The sequence below is a fragment of the Schistocerca cancellata genome, chromosome 9 (assembly GCF_023864275.1).
Source record: "Schistocerca cancellata isolate TAMUIC-IGC-003103 chromosome 9, iqSchCanc2.1, whole genome shotgun sequence".
NCBI lineage: Eukaryota > Metazoa > Arthropoda > Insecta > Orthoptera > Acrididae > Schistocerca > Schistocerca cancellata.
In genome coordinates, this window is record NC_064634.1 from 1,175,604 (window position 1) to 1,198,068 (window position 22,465).

General features: G+C 40.4%; 1 protein-coding gene across 1 annotated transcript in view; it reads right to left on the reverse strand.

The window, feature by feature from the left end:
* Window positions 1–12,923: 12,923 nt before the first annotated feature.
* The window catches only part of LOC126100311 (UDP-glucosyltransferase 2-like), a 102,939-nt gene continuing 93,397 nt past the window's right edge, over window positions 12,924–22,465 (reverse strand). Inside the window, exon 6 of the mRNA XM_049910922.1 lies at window positions 12,924–13,375. Within this exon, the coding sequence (XP_049766879.1) occupies window positions 13,075–13,375 (301 nt within the window). The 3' untranslated portion in view covers window positions 12,924–13,074. The remainder of the gene's footprint in view (window positions 13,376–22,465) is intronic.

Here is a 22,465-nt window from a genome sequence, read left to right on the forward strand (position 1 = left end):
CACAGATTCCATCAATTTTAACAATTTTAGCTGTTTCTCAACACCACTGACACTAATTCTTATTTAATTCATCTTTTTAGTGTTACGAGGATTACATTGGAGCAATTCTCCTGGGTATTTCCTTGTAAAGGAACATTTGAAGAGAGATTTAAGCGTTTCAGCTTTTGTTTTGCTAGCCTCAATTTCAATTCCTGTTTCATTCGCTATGGACTGGACACTAACTTTGGTGCCACTAACGCCTTTACATATGACCAGAATTTCTTTGGAAGATCATTTGAAAATGTTCTACTATTGTAGTCATTGAAGGCATTATGCATTGCTCTCTTAAGAGCCAAATGCGTTTCATTCAGAATCTCTCTACCCACGGCCCTCTACTTTGCTTTACACCTATTATGCAGTAATTTCTGCTTCTTTAGATGTATCCTTACAGTGACTGTATACCATGGAGGGTGCCTTCCATTACAAACTGTTCTACTGTGTACATATCTATCCAGTGCATGGTCATCTATTCTTTTATAAGTTGAGCCAGAGTTCCTCTACATGCTCCTGCCTTTGCTGAAAGCATCAAGTTCCTCATTGAAACAAGACACTACAGCTTTTTTATCTAGTTTACCGAACATATATATATTTTCTGCTTGTTTTATTAGTTCTTTGTACTTTGGTCATCATCATGGCCACAACCATGTCATGGTCACTGATACCAGTTTCAATATGGACATCCTCAAAGAGGTCAGATTTATTAGTTGCCACTAGATACAATATGCTTCCACCATGAGTGGTGTTTCTAACTATCTGTTCCAGATGGTTTTCAGGGAAAGCATTTAGTAAAGTTTTACAGGATGTCTTAGCATGCCCACCCCTAACAAAGCTGCAATTTCCTTAATTAATTGTTGGATGAATAAAGTCTCCACTGATGATTACAGTATGACTGGGGAACTTACAGACAAGTGAACTGAGGTCCTCCCTAAAATGTTTGGTTGCATCAGGATACAAGTTTGGTGGGCAGTAGAAGGATCCTATAATTATTTTCCCCAAAAATTTCACTGCTATCAATTTCCAGTTTAATAAGCCACAGCTGCAAAATACCAACACGAATTCTTTGCAGAAGAATGGAAAAACTAGTAGAAGCCAACCTCGGGGAAGATCAGTTTGGATTCCGTAGAAATACTGGAACACGTGAGGCAATACTGACCTTACGACTTATCTTAGAAGAAAGATTAAGGAAAGGCAAACCTACGTTTCTAGCATTTGTAGACTTAGAGAAAGCTTTTGACAATGTTGACTGGAATTCTCTCTTTCAAATTCTAAAGCTGGCAGGGGTAAAATACAGGGAGCGAAAGGCTAATTACAATTTGTACAGAAACCAGATGGCAGTTATAAGAGTCGAGGGACATGAAAGGGAAGCAGTGGTTGGGAAGGGAGTAAGACAGGGTTGTAGCCTATCCCCGATGTTATTCAATCTGTATATTGAACAAGCAGTAAAGGAAACAAAAGAAAAATTCGGAGTAGGTATTAAAATCCATGGAGAAGAAATAAAAACTTTGAGGTTCGCCGATGACATTGTAATTCTGTCAGAGACAGCAAAGGACTTGGAAGAGCAGTTGAACGGAATGGATGGTGTCTTGAAGGGAGGATATAAGATGAACGTCAACAAAAGCAAAACGAGGATAATGGAATGTAGTTGAATTAAGTCGGGTGATGTTGAGGGTATTAGATTAGGAAATGAGACACTTAAAGTAGTAAAGGAGTTTTGCTATTTGGGGAGCAAAATAACTGATGATGGTCGAAGTAGAGAGGATATAAAATGTAGACTGGCAATGGCAAGGAAAGCGTTTCTGAAGAAGAGAAATTTGTTAACATCGAGTATAGATTTAAGTGTCAGGAAGTCATTTCTGAAAGTATTTGTATGGAGTGTAGCCATGTATGGAAGTGAAACCTGGATGGTAAATAGTTTGGACAAGAAGCTTTCGAAATGTGGTGCTACAGAAGAATGCTGAAGATTAGATGGGTAGATCACATAACTAATGAGGAAGTATTGAATAGGATTGGGGAGAAGAGAAGTTTGTGGCACAACTTGACCAGAAGAAGGGATCAGTTGATAGGACATGTTCTGAGGCATCAAGGGATCACCAATTTAGTATTGGAGGGCAGCGTGGAGGGTAAAAATCGTAGGGGGAGACCAAGAGATGAGGTATTTCAAGATGGCGCCGATAGAGAAAGTACGTGTAGGTCCAGCTCCCAGTTATGAAGATAAAAGTAATAGTAATTGTAAATTGTGTATCAGAAAAGTTCGTAAAGGAATTCAGTGTAGAACCTGAAAGTACTGGTTTCATGAAAATTGCTGCAAGATCAACTTAAAACTCGTAACTGATGACTATTTGTGGACCTGTGAGCCGTGCGTAGCACCCGCGTGTGAAAGTAAATTTTCAAACATTATCAAAAATAAGGACGAAATAATCAGAATGCTACAAACTGATATTGAAGTGCTAGAAGTGAAATACGCTGTCCTCCAAGACCGATATACAGCTCTACAAAACAGTAGTGCTTCGACAGTGTGTGTAGATAGGTGTTATGTACGTCGTGAAAACGTAACCGTCGACGACGCCACATTTATATACAAGAAAGGAAACCCACAAGTGAATAAAGAAGCCTCAACAGTGGACAAAGTTCAGTGCTTGATAAACAGTGATAATTCAAATAACAAAAACAGTGCATCTAAACTTGTAGTAGACGGCAACACGTGTACACAAAACACGCGTGGTTGCGGAACAAAAAGTTCCGATCGCGTACGTAAACAAACACAACAGAAAAATAACGTAAAAATATTTGGAGACAGTCATGCTCGCAATATTTCGACATGCATGTCGAACTCTGCTCAAGATGGTTCGTGTATATCAGCAATTGTTAAACCAGGAGCAAAATTCGTGAATGTGGTAGAAGACATACACACAGAATGTGCCAAATTCACGGAAAAAGACTGTGTTGCGATAATCGCAGGAGCAAACGATGTTTATTGCAACGAGGCCAACACTTTCATTAAAAAGCTACTCGTATTGCTGCAGTTATTACAGCATACAAACATAATACTAACAACTGTGCCCACGAGATACGACCTGGCAGACTGGTCTTGTGTGAACAGAGAAATTCGCCTAACGAATAGTAAACTGAAACACTTTTGCACTAAGTTTACGAATGTGACACTACTGGATACAGACAGGTATGAGAGACACTGCTTCACAAAGCATGGACTACATCTAAATCAGTTTGGCAAAAATAAACTAGCAGCAGACATTGGAAAAGCTTTTCATGAAATAATAGGCCTAAACAATAACGATCATGAAAGCAGACCAATCATAGCCCTAACTAACGAGGGAAACTAGTGAACTGGGCCAACTCTAGCAGGATTTGGTCCAGTAACAAAAATCTGCAATAAGTAATTAATACACAAACGAAAGTTCACTCAAGCAGCTTTACAATTAAAGACAAACAAAAGTTAACAGTGTTTCATCAGAACATAAGAGGCCTATACTGCAAGCTGGATCAGTTCACAGCAAATATAGAAGACACAAAAGGTATAAACAGTGCCCACATTCTGTGTCTAACAGAACACCACATCACTGCTGGTATTGAAGTGGTCCCTATTCCCAACTATGTTTTGGCAACGTCTTATTGCAGGAACTATATGGACAAAGGAGGAGTAGCTGTATATGTAAAAAACAATGTCTTGTTCACGGCAATAGATGTACAAAGATTCTGCTTTGAGCTACATTTTTAAGTATGTGCTATAGAGGTGCCAGACACTGCCTCCAGATTAACAGTTGTGGCAGTTTACAGGGCACCATCTGGTAATTTTAAAGTGTTTGTTAAACAATTAGATACTCTTTTGTTGTACTTCAGTAGAAAAAATAGGGGCATGGTAGTTGTTGGGGATTTTAACATAGATTTCTTGGTTAATTCTCCCTGCAAGGTGGAGTTTGAAAATCTCATGTGCACGTACAACCTTGTTCCCGTGGTTAGCTCGCCCACCAGAACCACAACCTCTTCCAGTACTCTCATTGACAACGTTTTTGTTGATCAGAGTAAAGTCAACCATATTAATATTGAAATGGTTATAAATGGTCTGTCTGACCATGACGGACAACGAGTTACTTTCAACAGTTTGGGAATTCCTCTGAGTGACACCTCACCTAGATGGAAAACAGTAAGGAAAATAAGTGAGGAAGCTATTCAAACGTTCAGATCATGTCTTCAGCATACTGACTGGACACCTGTTTATCTAGCAGAAACTGCTAATTCAAAATACAATTTTTTCACAAATGAGATAGCAGGTACCTTTGAAAGTGTATTTCCAAAAAAGTCATACAGAGTCCAACCTGCTAGGTCTGCAAAAAAACCATGGCTCACTAAGGGCATTATAGCTTCGTGTCAGAGAAAAAGACAACTCTACATAGCATCAAAGACTTCGAACAACCCTGCTCAGCTAAAACATTATAAACTCTACTGTAAAATTCTTGCCAAAGTAATTAAAAACTCTAAAAGTATGTGTATAGCATCTGAAATTACTAATTCTGAAAATAAAATTAAAACAATCTGGAATGTGATAAAGAGAGAAACAGGGACTGTAAACTACACCAAAGACAAAAATATTGTTTTAACTGTTGACAACTCAGAGATAACTAATAGTGAGGAAATTGCTGAAATCTTTAACCAACATTTTTTAACTGTCCCAACACAGATAGGTTGCCATGGTTCTGTAGATAAAGCTGCCTGTATAATGAAAAATAATTTTCCAGAGCCTTTCAGTCAAATAAGTGTGCCTCCCATTACTGCCAATGAAATCAAAAAAATCATACAGTCTTTGAAAAATAAACATTCTGCTGGTATCAACGATATTTCAAGCAAGCTGTTGAAGGCTTGCTGTAGTGAAGTGACCGAAGTTTTGGCTCACATCTGCAACACATCCATGCAACAAGGAGTGTTTCCAGACAGAATGAAATACGCTGTTGTCAGGCCCCTGTACAAAGCAGGGGATGCTACAAATGTGTCAAACTATCGCCCTATCTCTCTATTAACAATATTTTCAAAAGTCCTAGAAAAAGCTCTGTACAACAGGATTGTGGCACACCTTGGTGACCTGAACATCATTAACAGTCAGCAATTTGGTTTTCAAACGGGAGTTTCAATAGATAACGCAATTTTCTCATTCACAAATGATGTTCTAGAGTCTATAAACAGAAAGAGGCTGCCAATTGGTGTCCTATGCGACCTATCAAAGGCGTTCGACTGTGTAGATCACCAGATACTCCTCAAGAAGGCCTGTCATTATGGAATTACAGGACCTGTAGGAAACTGGTTAAAATCGTACCTCGAAAATAGGAAGCAGAAGATTATTCTAGATGTTTCAGATAGTGTATCACAATATATAGTGGACTGAGTGGGGAATTGTGCAGCAGGGAGTGCCACAGGGATCAGCGCTTGGGCCCTTGCTGTTCCTCATATATGTTAATGATCTGCCTTTATCCATCAATAAGCAGTGTAAATTTACAATGTTCGCTGATGATACGAGCATTGTGGTGGATAATGTGTCAACTACTGACTTAGAATCTGAGGTCAATGATATCCTTAAAGAAGTTCTGGGTTGGTTTAGTATTAACTCCCTTTCAATAAACCTGAAAAAAACCAATTTTATCCAGTTCCAGACAACCCACAAAAACCCAAAAGAAATAGTTATCACACAGAATGATCAGATGATAAAGCAAGTGTACTTATCAAAATTCCTAGGCGTATACGTGGACAGTAGGCTGAACTGGGAACATCACGTTCTACAAACACTAAAATGGCTGACGTCGGCAACATTTGCTTTACGAATTTTGTCACGTTTCAATGACATTACCATCTCAAAGTCAGCTTACTTTGGCTATTTTCATTCAGTCATGTGTTATGGCGTCATCTTCTGGGGCAAAGAAAATCCTCACAGCACAAAAAAGAGCAATAAGAATCATTTGTGGTGTACCCCCACGAACCTCATGTCGAAATCTTTTTAAACGACTTGAAATACTGACAGCAACATCTCAGTACATATATTCACTGATGTGCTTCGTAATAAATAACCCCACTCTGTATGAAACAAATTGCCTACATCATGAACATAACACCAGAAGAAAAGAGGATTTCCACTGTGAGTTAAAGAACTTGACACTTATTCAGAAAGAGGTAAAGTACGCTGGAACGAAAATTTTCAATTCCCTACCCAACAGCATCAAAAGTATAAGGAGTAGTACATCAGTATTTAAACGTAGCTTGAAAAATTATTTACTTGAGACCTCACTTTATTCACTAGAGGAATTCTTTCAGAGAAATAAGTAAAACCCAGATTGGAAAGATGATTTTAAATTTTTTGACACTGTTTACTGTTAAACTAATGTAATAATGCCCTAATGTAAAAATTCCTGTTTTTCTCATTTCCATTTTTGGGTCACTTTTAAACCCAAAGTGGGAAGTTTTGATTACTGTTCAAGGTTAAAATAGATGAAATAATGCCCTATATATGAAACTGCTATCTTCACATTTATGTTGACTAGTTTTTAAGCTAATAAGTATGACTTTTGTGCACTGTTATTAATACTATAACAATGTCTTTATTCTATGTATTTTGTTATGTACATTGACACGTTCCACATCTGAGTGACTTGCTCACATGTACAGATCTATGGAACAAGTATATAAATAAATAAATACACTAAGCAGATTCAGAAGGATGTTGGTTGCAGTAGGTACTGGGAGATGAAGAGGCTTGCTCAGGATAGAATAGCATGGAGAGCTGCATTAAACCAGTCTCAGGACTGAAGACCACAACAACAACAACAACAACAATTCCCACACCCCCCCCCCCCCCCTGCCCCCCATGAACCATGGACCTTTCTGTTGGTGCGGAGGATTGTGTGGCTCAGTGATACATGATACAGATAGCAGCACCGTAGGTGCAACCACAATGGACGGGTATCTGTTGAGAAGCCAGACAAACTTGTGGTTCCTGAAGAGGGGCAGCAGCCTTTTCAGTAACTGCAGGGGCAAGAGTCTGGATGACTAACTGATCTGGCCTTATAACATCAACCAAAACAGCACTGCTGGACTGGTACTGAGAATGGCTGAAAGCAAGGGGGGAACTACAGCCACAATTTTTCCCGAGGGCATGCAGCGTTACTGTATATTTAAATGATTATGGCATCATCTTGGGTAAAATGTTCCAGAGGTAAAATAGATCCCCATTTGGAACTCTGGGCAGAGACCACTCAGGAAGATGTCATTATGAGGAGAAAGGAAACTGGCATACTGTGGATTGGAGCATGGAATTTCAGATCCCTTAATCTGGCAGATTTTAGAAAATTTAAAAAGAGAAATGGATAGGTTAAAGTTAAATATAGTGAAAATGTGTGATGTTTGGTGGCAGTAGGAACAGGACTTCTGGTCAGGTGAATACAGGATTATAAATACAAAATCAAATGGGAATAACATAGAAGTAGATTTAATAATGAATAAAAAATACGAACATGGATAAGCTACTACAAACAGCATAGTGAAAGTATAATTGTAGCCAAGATAGACATGAAGCCCATGCCTACTACAGTAGTACAAGTTTGCACGCTAAATAGATCCAGAGATGAAGAGATTGAGAAATGTATGACAAGATAAAAGAAATTATTCAGATAGTTACGGGTGACGAAAATGTAATAGTTATGGGGGACTGGAATTTGACAGTAAGAAAAGGAAGAAAAGGAAAAGTAGTAGTTGAATATGGACTGTATGTATGAATATTAAGAGCTCAGCTGGAAAACCAGTCCTAAGCAAAGAAGGGAAAGCAGAAAGGTGGAAGGAGTATCTAGAGGGCCTACACAAGGGTGATGTACTTGAGAGCAATAGTATGGAAATGAGAGAGGATGTAGATTAAGGTGAGATGGGAAATGTGATACTGTGTGAAGAATTTAACAGAGCCCTGAAAGACTTAAGCCAAAACAAGGTCCCACCAGTAGATAACATATTGTTAGAACTACTGATAGCCTTGAGAGCCAGCTATAACAAAACTCTTCCTTCTGGTGAGCAAGATGTATGAGATAGGTGAAGTACCCTCAGACTTCAGAAAGAATGTAATAATTCCAATCCCAAAGAAAGTAGGTGTTGACAGGTGTGAAAATTACCAAACTATGAGTTTAATAAGTCACAGCTGCAAAATACTAACACAAATTCTTTACAGACGAATGGAAAAACTGGTAGAAGCCAACCTCGGGGAAGATCAGTTTGGATTCCGTAGAAATATTGGAACACATGAGACGATACTGACCTTACGACTTATCTTAGAAGAAAGATTAAGGAAAAGCAAACCTACATTTCTAGCATTTGCAGACTTAGAGAAAGCCTTTGACAATGTTGACTGGAATACTCTCTTTCAAATTGTAAAGGTGACAGGGGTAAAATACAGGGAGCGAAAGGCTATTTACAATTTGTACAGAAACCAGATGGCAGTTATAAGAGTCGAGGGACATGAAAGGGAAGCAGTGGTTGGGAAGGGAGTGAGACAGGGTTGTAGCCTATCCCCGATGTTATTCAACTTTTATATTGAGCAAGCAATAAAGGAAACAAAAGAAAGATTTGAAGTAGGAATTAAAATCCAGGGAGAAGAAATAAAAACTTTGATATTTACCAATGGCATTATAATTCTGTCAGAGACCACAAAGAACTTGGAAGAACAGCTGAACGGAATGGACAGTGTCATGAAAGGAGGATATAAAGTAAACATCAACAGAAGCAAAATGAGGATAAGGGAAGGAAGTCAGTTTAAATCAGGTGAAGCTGATGGAATTAGATTAGGAAATGAGACACTTAAAGTAGTAGATGAGCATTGCTATTTGGGCAGCAAAATAGCTGATGATGGTTGAAGTAGAGATGATATCAAATTTAGACTGGCAGTCACAAGAATAGAGTTGCTGAAGAAGAACCACGAGTATAGATTGAAGTGTTGGAAAGTCTCTTCTGAAAGTAGTAGTGTGGAGAGTAGTAGTGTGGAGAGTAGCCATGTATGGAAGTGAAACGTGGACGATAAACAGTTTAGACAGGAAGTGAATAGAAGTTTTCGAAATGTGGTGCTACAGAATAGTGCTGAAGATTAAATGGATAGATCACATAACTGATGAGGAGGTACTGAATAGAATGGAGGAGAAGAGGAATTTTGTGGTACAACTTGACTAGAAGAAGGGACTGGTTGGTAGGACACATTCTGAGGCGTCAAGCGATCACCAATTTAGTATTGGAGAGAAGTGCGGAGGGTAAAAATCTTTGAAGAAGACCAAGAGATGAATACACTAAGCAGATTCATGAGGATGTAGGTTGTAATAGTTACTCTGAGATGAAGAGGCTTGCACAGGATAGAGTAGCATGGAGAGCTGCATCAAACCAGTCTTTGGACTGAAGACCATAACAACATCAATTCCAGGTTTCAACCAGCTTTCTGTACCTAATATTGTGTGAGCTTCCCTATTTTTCATAAGCACTTCAAACTTGGCTCTATGTTGCAAAAGCTTTGGCAGTTTACCATTAGGAATTTAATACTCTCTCCTGTGGGAGGCATTTCTTTCAACCTTACACTGATGCTTCTGGTTTTCCTACAGCTATCGTTATCTGGATGGGATGGAGAGTTGCCTAATCTAAAAAAAAACTTTGTGTACACAGTGTCAGTTACCTGAGTAGCAGCCTGTAATGTGTAGTGCACACCTGTCCTTTTTAGAGTAACTCTAAAGTTCTCAACCCTATGGTGCAAGTCCAGGAAGCTGCAGCCTAGATTCTCACAGAACCTCTGAAGTGTCTGGTCATCCTTCCACTCAACTCAGAATCAAAAGGCCACAATTAGTTCTGGAGGCAATGCTGCAAATTGTGAGCTTCATTGAAACTTAATCGCAAGGCCAGTCTTCTCAACCTTTCCTGACAGTTGCTGGAATGACCCAAGAATGACCTCAGAGCTCAGACGACAGGCATCATTTGTTCCAAATATGCCACAATCTGCAGTTGGTTGCACCATGTTCCCTCAATGGCTGCTGGAATAACCTCTTCAACATGTTGAATGAGGCCCCCAGGCATACATACTGAGGACACCTGCTGTCATTTCCTGTCCCTTGGTGCCATTTCCCTAAAAGAAATTGTATAAATTTAGAATGGGAATTAAACTCAGGGAGAAGAAATAAAAGCTTTGCAGTCTGCTGATAATACTGCACTTCTGTCTGATACAGAAAGGGACTTTGAAGAAAAGTTGAAGAGAATTTCTAAGATGAGTAACAACAAAAGTAAAACTTGTAATGGAATGCAGTTCAATTAAAACAGTTAAATTATAAGACGAGACACTTAAAGTGGTCTATGCAGTTTGCTCTTGGGCATTAAAATAAGTGACCATGACTGAAGTAGAGAGGATATAAAATGCAGACTGGCAACAGCAAGAAAAGCAGTTCTGAGAAAGAGGAATTTCCTAATGTCTAATATACAGGGTGGTCATAATTAAACTTTTATCAAGCTAGTGTACGTAGAAAACTATTTACTATGTGGGCACCAAACATTATAACAATGGTGTACAGACAGTGCACTGCAGGATTTGCATTGTTAGTTGTGTTAGTGTCACGACTTGCTGTTAGGCACTGGTACTGGTATAGCAACACAGGACAGAAACCCAAGCGTAAGCGGTTTTATCAAAGCAACAGCAACATTGCTGCTGCTCTTTTTGTCAGTATCAGTGCTTTAAAGGAATACAGTGAAGTCCTCATCTGCACTAGGGTTGAAGAACACGATTAAGAGCTTTAACTAACTGACGATTTGGGACTCCTGGCAGAGGTCAACAGCCACTTGTGCCACATATTGTTGAAGTTACAGTTGCCATTGCTGAGACTGATTGATGCACGTGCGATCTTCAAGCAATGAATCAGCTATGTCACAACAGCTGAACATTCAGTGGCCCACGGTTTGAAAAGTGCTGCAGAATCTTATCTCTAGTGCGGTTACAGGCTATAGTGGATGCAGATGGTCATCACATTGAGCAGTGTTTGTAACCTGGAATATAAATGTGGTGTGCTGGTAATAAAAGTTACCCTCTCATCTGGAAATTAAAATGTTACTTGCAATAGTTTATTCATTATTTCTCTACTGAATGACCATACAAATGTCTCAGCAGTTTCATTGTCCTGTGATCAATTGTTTTCATGGTGGTTGTGTCAAGTAGTGAAAGTTTAATTATAGCCAACCTGTATATTTAAGTGTTAGGAAGTCTCTTCTGAAGGTATTTTAATGGTGTGTAGCCTTGTACATAAGTGAAACATGGACAATACACAGTACAGATAAGAAGAGAGTAGTAGGTTTTGAAATGTGCTGGTACAAATAATGCTGGAAATCATGTAAGTAGAGCAAATAACTAACAAGGACATGCTGAACTGTATTGGAAAAGGTGAAATCTATGGCACTATTAGATTAAAAGAAGGGATCAGTTGATGGAACACATCTTGAGACATCAAGGAATCATTGTAGTGGAAAAAGAGAGACAGAGAGAAAATTGTAGAGGGAGACCAAGCATTGTACACGGCTTTATACTGATGTGGTTTGAAGCAGTTATGTAGGCTGACACAGGATATACTAACATTTAGAGCTGCATCAAACTGGTCTTTGGACTGCTGGAGACCACGTGCCATTATCAGACGATCAGTGTCACTTCAGCTGACACAGCAGGCCTCTGCCAACATCTGTATAGGAGGATTAGTGGCTCAGCATGTCCATGCTGAACAAAGCCCACTTCCCCCAGGATTCAGCTCTGGCATCCACAGCAACCAACAGACAAGCCCTTGGGTGTGGCCAGGAATGGTATGTTACAAGGGGCACGGGCACTCCATGTTGCCAGTGAATCGAGTTCAAGGAACAACAGGACTGATACACTTTGCTTCCTTTGCTACACATCACATCTACATCTACATCTACATTTATACTCCACAAGCCAACCAACACTGTGTGATGGGGGGCACTTTATGTGCCACTGTCATTACCTCCCTTTTCTGTTCCTGTCGCGTATGGTTTGCGGGAAGAACGACTGTCTGAAAGCCTCCGCGCGTGCTCGAATCTCTCTAATTTTACATTCGTGATCTCCTCGGGAGGTATAACTAGGGGGAAGCAATATATTTGATACCTCATCCAGAAATGCACCCTCTTGAAACCTGGCGAGCAAGCTACACCGAAATGCAGAGTGCCTCTCTTGCAGAGTCTGCCACTCGAGTTTGCTAAACATCTCCGTGGCGCTATCGCGCTTACCAAATAACCCAGTGACGAAATGCACCGCTCTTCTTTGGATCTTCTCTATCTCCTCTGTCAACCCGATCTGGTGTGGATCCCACACTGATGAGCAATACTCAAGTATAAATGAATCTCAACCTGGTACCCACCTTACCAACAATTAATTTTATATGACCATTCCACTTCAAATCATTCTGCACGCATACTCCCAGATATTTTACAGAAGTAACTGCTACCAGTGTTTGTTCTGCTATCATATAATCATACAATAAGGGATTCTTTTTTCTATGTATTCGCAATACATTACATTTGTCTATGTTAAGGGTCAGTTGCCACTCCCTGCACCAAGTGCCTATCCGCTGCAGATCTTCCTGCATTTTGCTACAATTTTCTAATGGTGCAACTTCTCTGTATATTACAGCATAATCCGCGGAAAGCCGCATGGAACTTCTGACACTATCACATTGAGGTTTACCAGTTAGCCTTAATCAGATGTTTTCTTGGAGAATTAATAATAAACATGTTTCATAATGTTGGTGTCTCTGTGTTATAATCAACCACAAGATCACCACAAGGCTTCCTTATTTAATTTGTAAAAAGAATACACACATATATTCATATGAACAGTAAAAAATTTATTTCTCTTCTCTTACAGCATGATCCATTAGCTTAAGTTAACCACTGTTAATAAGTAATTACTATGATTTCCTGAGATATTTTGTATAATCCATGCAGCATTCAGTTTTCTCAACAGAAAAAACACATTCATTCATTTTTAGTGTTTTTCTTCTTCTTTGTTACTTTGTCACTTTTCCGGAAGAAGGTCCTTATTAATAATTTTACTGCTATAACCACTATTACCAAAACACTTAAGGCGCACAGCACGACGAAGGCGATGACATCCAGCAGCAGGTACTGGTGCCAGGCGAGGTCCAGCGCTGCCGACCTCAGGTGGCGGGCCCCCCTGTGGCGGAGGACGTACTCCACCCAGTACACGGCCCTGTCCAGGGGCTTCTCTGGCCGGTCGTGGAACAGCTGCGAATACTTCCTCGCATTCTGCATATAGCTGTAACATTACAAGGTGTCCAAATTAAGCAGCTGTGTATTAGAGGAGAGATTAATAGCACAAAGAAAAAGAAGTCTTGATTGCAGCGTTTAAATTTTTTACAGTTTCCAAATGACTCTTTTCACCTTTATGTAGGCACCTTTGGACTGGTTGACATTTGGCAGCGATAAGTAAATGTGATGCCTCACATAAAATATCCCAGGAGGTAAATGCCCCTTGTTAAAGTTTTAAAAACACTGTGCGGCATCCGTATTACAGCATACGGTGCAGTCCAATGCAAACCAAATGGATCAGGTCTACAGTAAAGCTTTACCTCACAAACAGGCCAGAAGAGTTGTGCATATTCTGGTTTCACACATCACACACGACATGCACTACACCTCCAGCACATTTATGATGTACAGCTTTACTGTAACCCTGATCCCATTCAGTATGCATTGGACTGTATCTCATGCTGTAATAATGACACCACACAATGTTTTAAAGCTTTGACAAGAGGCTGCTGGCGTATTTTATGAGCAATATCACATTTACTCATTGCTGCCAAATATCAGCCAATCTGAAGATGTCTAAATGAATGTGAAACATATCACTGGGAAATAATAAAAAACTTTAACACTGCAACCAACACTGCTTGTTTCTTCATATCACACATACTGGCTACTGTACCAACCCCATTACGCACTGGGAAAAGTTTTAGAAATGAATGTAATTCATGAGTAGTTTGTGTGTTTGGTAATGTGCATCAATACATACCCGCAAAAAGAAACAGGTATTTGGATTTCAGTATTTGATGTTCCATAGGACTGTCTGGAATTGTCATCACACCTACTTTTTTCAGAAAAATATGCAGACTGTGCTTGTAGCTTTCCAGATTCAGCAGCAACAGAGCAAAACCAATTTCAACAGTCATGAAATAAAAGCCTCAGCACTCACTTAAAGAGGATGTCATGTATACTATCTGATCAAAAATATCCAGACGTCTGTTAGTGGACATTAATATGGGCTATGTCTACCCTTTGCCTTTATGATGGCTTCAACTCTCCTAAGGGCACTTTCCTTGAGGCTTCCAAGTGTGTGTCTGGTAATGGCAGCCCGTTCTTCCTCAAGAGCCAAAACCACAGAATGTAGTGATGTTGGATGCTGGGGTCTTGAGTGAAGATGTTCTAACTCAACCATGCTGGGGTCTGAAGTGAAGTTGACATTCTAACTCAACCCAAAGTTACTCCATTGGGTTCAGGTCAGGACTATGTGCAGGCCAGTCCATTTCAAGAATGTTGCTGACCACAAACCACTTTACAACAGCATGCATTGTTATGCCTATAAAATAACTGCCTCCAAACTGTTCCTCTACTATATGTAGTGCTCAATGCAATAAAGTTTGTTCATATTCTACCACATTTAGCATTTTCTGCAGCACAATAAGAAGGCCACACCCTAACCGCAAGAAACACCCTCACAGCTTAACCTCCTCTATATTTCAACATCAGCAACATGTACAATGGCAGCTAACATTCTCCAGACATCAGCCATCTGATTGCCACAGGGTATACCAAGATTCACCACTCCAAATAACCCATTTCCAGTCAGACCACTGTCCAGTGGCATCCAGCTTCACACCATCCCAACTGCCCCACAGCAGTGGCCCCAGGAACGTGTGGCTTATGAGGACCTGCTCCACCACAGTACCCTATTCTTTTTAACTCACAATGCACAGTAGTCATAATAGCTGGACTGATTGCAACACTCTGGAATTCTTGATTGATTCATTCCACTGACTTCATGTCATTTCCTGCAGCCACCCTCCAGAACGCACGATGGTCCTTGTCCATCGACACACGAGGTCTACCTCAGCTTTGGTTTGGCCCTTCACATTTCCACTTCACAATTACATCAATAGTCGAGTTGGCAGCTTTACGAAGGTTGAAATGTCCCTTATGGATTCGTTACTCAGGTGTCATTCAGTTACCCTGCCACATTTGAAGTCCCTGAACTCTCCTGAGCTACTCATTCTGTTGTTTCTGCTTCTCCACTGACAACCCAATACTGCTGACGTCCTTTTATCCTGGCAGGTCTGCAACATCTAGTGGCCCATATTTTACATTGTGTAGGGTGTCTGGCTACTTTTGATCAGTTAGTGTACATGTTTGTAAAGTTAGAGATGGTTTAAATGACTGAACGAACAGTTCATCTGAAAACTGGAAATTAAAAGACTGCAAGTTCAAGAACATTTTATCACTGTATATCACTATAAAACCATGCATTGGTACACAGCAGCCAGTTACAATTACAAAAGGACTTACAAATATCAAGGTCTCAAATGGTCTGTAGCATGGATGATATGCATGCCTGTACTTTATAGTTAGGTAGAGCATTAACTTCAAGGGCATCAGTACATGTGCTCAGACCAAGTAGATTTAACAGACTTCCTAAAAATTCTGACTTCAACAGTCATGTGTTAGCTGGATGACTTACTGATTTTTTTTAAATTTTTTTTTGGGTGGGGGAAGGCAACCAAACAGTGAGGACATCAGTCGCATAATCCAAGACGACAGAAATCAAGGGAGGAACGACACAAGCAGCACAGTCCCATCAATGCAAAAGGATAATGGGCAAACAAAGAGGGAAAAGGGAAGTCAGGGCAGCAGAAAGAGGAAAGAACAGGAGACGGGGAGAGCACGAGCGTCCCAGAAATGCTACACAAGACGAGACACCAGCACTTCCACTGACCCATCCCGGCATCCAGATTCACACGATACAATAGGTACAATACCAAGGAAAGAAAACACAAGAAAAAGGAAAGCAAAACTGCACAACTGTTAAGACAGAATATAGGAGAAAAGGTGGGGGAGAACCTGGTTGGTGTAGAGGCAAGGCCATGGCCTCCACAATCAATGCCTACGCTAACTGAGAGTGTCCAATGCCAGAGGGAAATTTAAAGACTTAGAGTTTGGAGGACAATCCACTTTTGCAAAGAAAACTGAGCACATACATAACCATGCAAGGATCATCCACTAACAGCAAAGACAAGGAAGGTGGGAGGGCATATTTAGTGGGACGGCCCAAAAGTGGGACAGCCCAGCAAAATACAGATCACCGTGAGGGGAGCTCCACACTACATAAAAAAAATGATGTGTGAACCTAGTATGGCCAATATGAAGACAGCAGAGGATGCTAGGTTCTGACGGGAGAGGCAGAGAGAAGACCATCATGTGGGTCTCCTTGCTTGTGTGAAGTTTATTAGACGGTGTGTAGCCTCCCAAGAGTAGGTCCACGATTGAGCAGAAAGGGATGCGATGTAAAGCCACAGATCTGCCTCTGGAATGGAACACAGAGATTTGCGGTGGGGGTGGGGGTGGGGGTGGGGGTGGGGGGAGGGGGGCAGAGTGGGAGTCGGTGGCTGCCCTCCACCCACCAGCCATATGATAAGCAAGTTCACTACATGAAATTCCTTCATGGCCTTAAACCCAAAGGAAATCAACTGACCAAGCAGCACCACCACCAAGAAGGTTGTGGATGGCAGAGAGCAAGGAGTGGCAGGAAAAACTCTGAGTGATAACCTGAAGGCCACTCATTGAGTCCATTCATAATGAAACTTGGGTGAGTGAGAACCATTTAGCGCAGCAAAGGACCTGATAGATGCCCCTCAATTCCACAGTAAACACCCCCACATTCCAAGCAAGAGATGGTGTTCTGGGCCAACAGAAGACATGAAAGCATATCCCATGTGATCAGTGGATTTAGAGCCATTGGTGTAGGGCATCCTGAAACTCCCATATAAGTGTTCAGAACAAACAATACAGTACCACTGGAGTGGTGGAGGTTTTTGAGTCGCAGAAGACATCCATCTGAATCCGGGCCCAAAGGGGTGCTTGGGAGAGAATTTGGAGAAGAGGACAAGGAGTGTAGATGGAAGTCATGGTGAAGAGAAGCAAGCTGGAGCCCAACCGATAAACCCACCCAAGGGTGGCCAGTGGGCAGGTGATGGCCCAAAGCCATGAAAAGAGTAGACTAGGAAGGGTAAACAGGGGAGCAGCAGATAGTGCTGGCACAGGAAACCAGGAGTTGGGACTGCCGAACTGAAATGGGAGGGACCCCAGTGTCAACCAGAAAACTATTGACAAGGGGTGGAAGTGATCAGTGGCTGAACAGATATCATGATGGTGCACAGAGTCCAAGAGGAGCAGTGTGGAAGGGGCAGTTGATCTATAAACTTGACGACCATAGTTCAGATGAGACAGATCTGATGGCCGGTTGAGGTGAAGAAGTGTAATATGAATGTTAGTTTGCCTGTTTTAATTGATGTTTCGAAAGGTCAAACTGTGTTTCGAGGAGGTTGTTTTGACTTTACTTTTTCTGTTACTGACAGTCCTGTGGGTCAATGTTGCAGAAGCTGGCACACTTCAAACTTCTACTACTAACTGCCTCAGGAGAAAGATTTACCTCTAACAACATGCAGCAAAGAAAACATCATCATATATTGACCTATTTGTGTAAAATCACCTTTGAAACATACATTTCAAAAATAAATTACAAATAATTCTTCATCTTTGCTTCTCTTTTTAAGAACACTATAATCATTATCATAATTACATTAAGGGTTTATATATTATACTGACTTTATACTGTCTTGTATAGCTGTATGGTAGGGGATTCTATGTGTTGGCTATAAATAGTGTGTTTCCAGTAGCTAGCCACAGCAAGGACTGTCTGGCACGGCGGCCATTGCTGGGAACTCTGACAACCACTCCTTGGCATAGGTGTGGGGGGGGGGGGGGGGGGGGGGCAACAGCTCAGTTATCAGAAGTGTGACCCCTTTGTCGTCAGGGGGCTCAGCCAGATGGGTACATAACAGGCTCACCACATGGACCAGCTATATGTGCTGGTGTCTTAGTGGTGGCAGAGGTGGGGGGGGGGGGGGGGTGGCGGCTATATCGGGCAATGAAAAGAGGAAGGACAGGAAAAGAGGAATCCATGTCATAAATGCTAGGGAGGGAGTTCTTTCCAAATGGTTCACACTATGGAGAGAAAATTTAGAAGAGGAGGTCAAACCCCCAAATGGAGACCAAAAATGCTAATAAAGAAGGATGAAAAAGAAAAGCCAAGGGGAACAAAACCACGAGGAATGCAAGAAATCAGGTGGATAGCCTGGTCAACATAAGGAAGAACACCAAAAGAAAGGGAAGTAGGATGCAGCGGGGAAGGAGCAAGGATGGGGAGGAAGGAGCATGGGGGAGGAAATGCTGCCCGGGAAGGAATAACAGGTTGCAATAGCTGGGTGGCCCTGTGGGCACCATCTACAAACTCAAAAAAGGATGGTGAGGCCCCTAGAGACTTCTGCAGTCATAACCTTGCTGGTGATGGCAGTACATAAACAGCCAACTTACAATGCCTACACAGTCTCCATAGATTCATTGAAAGAAGTATGTTAGGAGATGGTGTGAATGAAGCACAATGTAATTCTAAACACACTGATATGGTCTGTGAAAATTGTTCAACTAGTCAACAAATCATTCAAAGACCAATACAGTGATAAACAGCATGAAAAAGTTTTGTTGTAGAGGGAGTGGGAAACACTGTGATCTTCCATCAGCATTTACCATTGGAAACCTTTCAAAATCCTAGACCAATTAAAAGTGTCCCATTGTCTTAAAGGAATCAGTACTTTCCCAAACCAGAAAAAAGATACTGCAAATCTAAAATCAAATGACTGAATCAAACAAAAAGTTGGAAAAGCAGGTGCCAGGCTTGTTTCATATGAAGTATCTTAAGGAAATATGTTTCATCCATCAAAGAAGTCATTTAGAAAACACTTATTTGACCTATTCTTCAGCACTGCACATTAGCCTGGAGACTTACCACATTGGCTTATATAAAAATACACAAACTGCTAAAAAGAGCAGCATGTTTGATCATGGGATCCTTCAATTGTCATGAGAGCATTAGGGACTCAAAGTCCAGTGGCAGATGCTACAAGAGGTGTTGTGCCTCATATAGAGGGTTAATGTTTAAATTTTGAGATGGTATATTACTTCCTTTTGTGTGCATGTTGTGATATGACCATAAGGATAAACCAGGAGAAGCTAGGTCTCATATGGATCTATACTGATAACCATTCTTCCCACACTAATTCTTGAATGGAACAGGGAAAGAGGGTTAGGCATTGTAGAAGACAGTGTTACCAGAAATACACTCTCATCGCACACCATAATATTGCTTGTCGAGTATAGATGTACAAGTTTTAACTACTAATGTGTCACTTTCAGACTATTTAATTGTAATAAATAGTGCCAAAAACTAAGCACTTTTGACAGATCTTCAAAACGTCTGTGGTTTGAAATGGTGTATTTCAATGGTGGTACACTATCCCATACCACTAAATATGGAAATGAAGCTTCAGAAATTTGTATTCCAACAAGGCATCAGCTTGGTTTGGCCTGTGACATAGAAAAGTGATCTTCCGTCACATTTTGCCACATGTTGAGAAGATACAACATGCCAACTGATGTTGTCCATGCTTGTAAACATCTGTGATGTGAAATTCTATGTCACAAAGTAAAAAATATCATCATGATCTACATCCTAAGGCCACTTACTGGTTTTGTGTGGAGGTCAATTTAAGAGCTGCAGTTTCATCTCAGTAGAAACATGCTAGTAATTCCACACAGTCAAACAATGTGTGGAGCTTGGGTGAATAAACAAACTGAATTAATGCTCGAGAGACACAAAACTACGTATTTATACTGATGAACATTGAAACCATTGGCTTGTGGACAGTCTCATATAATCTGAACATTAACAGAGCACTGCCTCATCAACTTGTGTTTTGTTACTCGATATTAAATTCCATAATAAAAGCATACAAAACTTATTTAGCTAATATTATCTGACAACAAAATATTTTTGTTGTGTGTTAGAATAGTGCCATCTGTTGTTCACACCTGTTTGGAAGACAATTGGAAGTTTACATTGCTCATTGTGTAAGACTCACAAGGCCATTTGGTAAACAATTGTGATAGTGACTTAAGTTACAGGATAACAGCACAGTCAAAATGATAAAGGAATATTACAAAAATACATTTCTTTGCATAAAACTTGCTCCACAGCTTAATATATTTCAAGAAACCATATTACCATTAGCTGCTTTTCATGAATAGTGCATTATTGCATCTAGTTTTGGTAGAGGGTACCAGTTTGAAGTGGATGTAAAAAAAACATTTTAATGGAAACACTTTAGTAGGGTAAATTAAAAAGTATAATGCCATATACAAGTTAACAGCAGTCTTGCTCCAGAAAATTTACATCAAAGTCCTCTGCACTTCTGATATGTGCTCCCAACATCATGTCACCAAACTTGCTGATGTAGGTCATCCAACTGAGACAGAACTGTTGTGTTACATGGTTTGGAGAACATGTGACAACAGTACAGAAGGTTTTGATGAACTGTACATTTTCTTGACCAAGGCAACTTTTAACTTGGATAGGACACTGTACGTGTTGACATATGCTGTTGTTGTTGTTGTTGTTGTTGTTGTTGTTGTTGTTGTTGTTGTCTTCAGTCCTGAGACTGGTTTGATGCAGCTCTCCATGCTACTCTATCCTGTGCAAGCTTCTTCATCTCCCAGTACCTACTGCAACCTACATCCTTCTGAATCTGCTTAGTGTATTCATCTCTTGGTTTCCCTCTACAATTTTTACCTCCACGCTGCCCTCCAATACTAAATTGGTGATCCCTTGATGCCTCAGAACATGTCCTACCAACTGATCCCATCTTCTGGTCAAGTTGTGCCACAAACTTCTCTCCTCCCCAATCCTATTCAGTACTTCCTGATTAGTTATGTGATCTAACCATCTAATCTTCAGCATTCTTCTGTAGCACCACATTTCAAAAGCTTCTATTCTCTTCTTGTCCAAACTATTTATCGTCTATGTTTCACTTCCGTACATGGCTACACTCAATACAAATACTTTCAGAAATGACTTCCTGACACTTAAATCTATACTTAATGTTAACAAATTTCTCTTCTTCAGAAATGCTATCCTTGCCATTGCCAGTCTACATTTTATATCCTCTCTACTTCGACCATCATCAGTTATTTTGCTCCCCAAATAACAAAACTCCTTTACTACTTTAAGTGTTCATTTCCTAATCTAATTCCTCAGTATCACCCGACTTAATTCGACTACATTCCATTATCCTTGTTTTGCTTTTGTTGAGGTTCATCTTTTATCCTCCTTTCAAGACACTGTCCATTCCGTTGAACTGCTCATCCAAGTCCTTTGCTGTCTCTGGCAGAATTACAATGTCATCGGCGAACCTCAAAGTTTTTATTTCTTCTCCATGGATTTTAATACCAACTCCGAATTTTTCTTTTGTTTCCTTTACTGCTTGCTCAATATACAGATTGAATATCATTCGGGAGAGGCTACAACCCTGTCTCACTCCCCAACTACTGCTTCCCTTTCCTGTCCCTCGACTCTTATAACTGCCATCTGGTATCTGTACAAATTGTAAATAGCCTTTCGCTCCCTGTATTTTACCCCTGCTACCTTCAGAATTTGAAAGAGAGTATTCCAGTCAACATTGTCAAAAGCTTTCTCTAAGTCTACAAATGCTACAAATGTAAGTTTGCTTTTCCTTAATCTTTCTTCTAAGATAAGTCATAAGGTCAGTATTGCCTTACGTGTTCCAGTATTTCTACGGAATCCAAACTAATCTTCCCTGAGGTCGGCTTCTACTAGTTTTTACATTCGTCTGTAATGAATTCGTGTTAGTATTTTGCAGCTGTGGCTTATTAAACTGACTGTTTGGTAATTTTCACATCTGTCTACACCTGCTTTCTTTGGTATTGGAATGATTATATTCTTCTTGAAGTCTGAGGGTATTTTGCCTGTTTCATACATCTTGCTCACCAGATGGTAGAGTTTTGTCAGGACTGGCTCTCCCAAGGCCGTCAGTAGTTCCAATGGAATTTTGTCAACTCCGGGGGCCTTGTTTCGACTCAGGTCTTTCAGTGCTCTGTCGAAATCTTCACGCAGTATCGTATCTCCCATTTCATCTTCATCTACAGCCATTTCCATAATATTGTC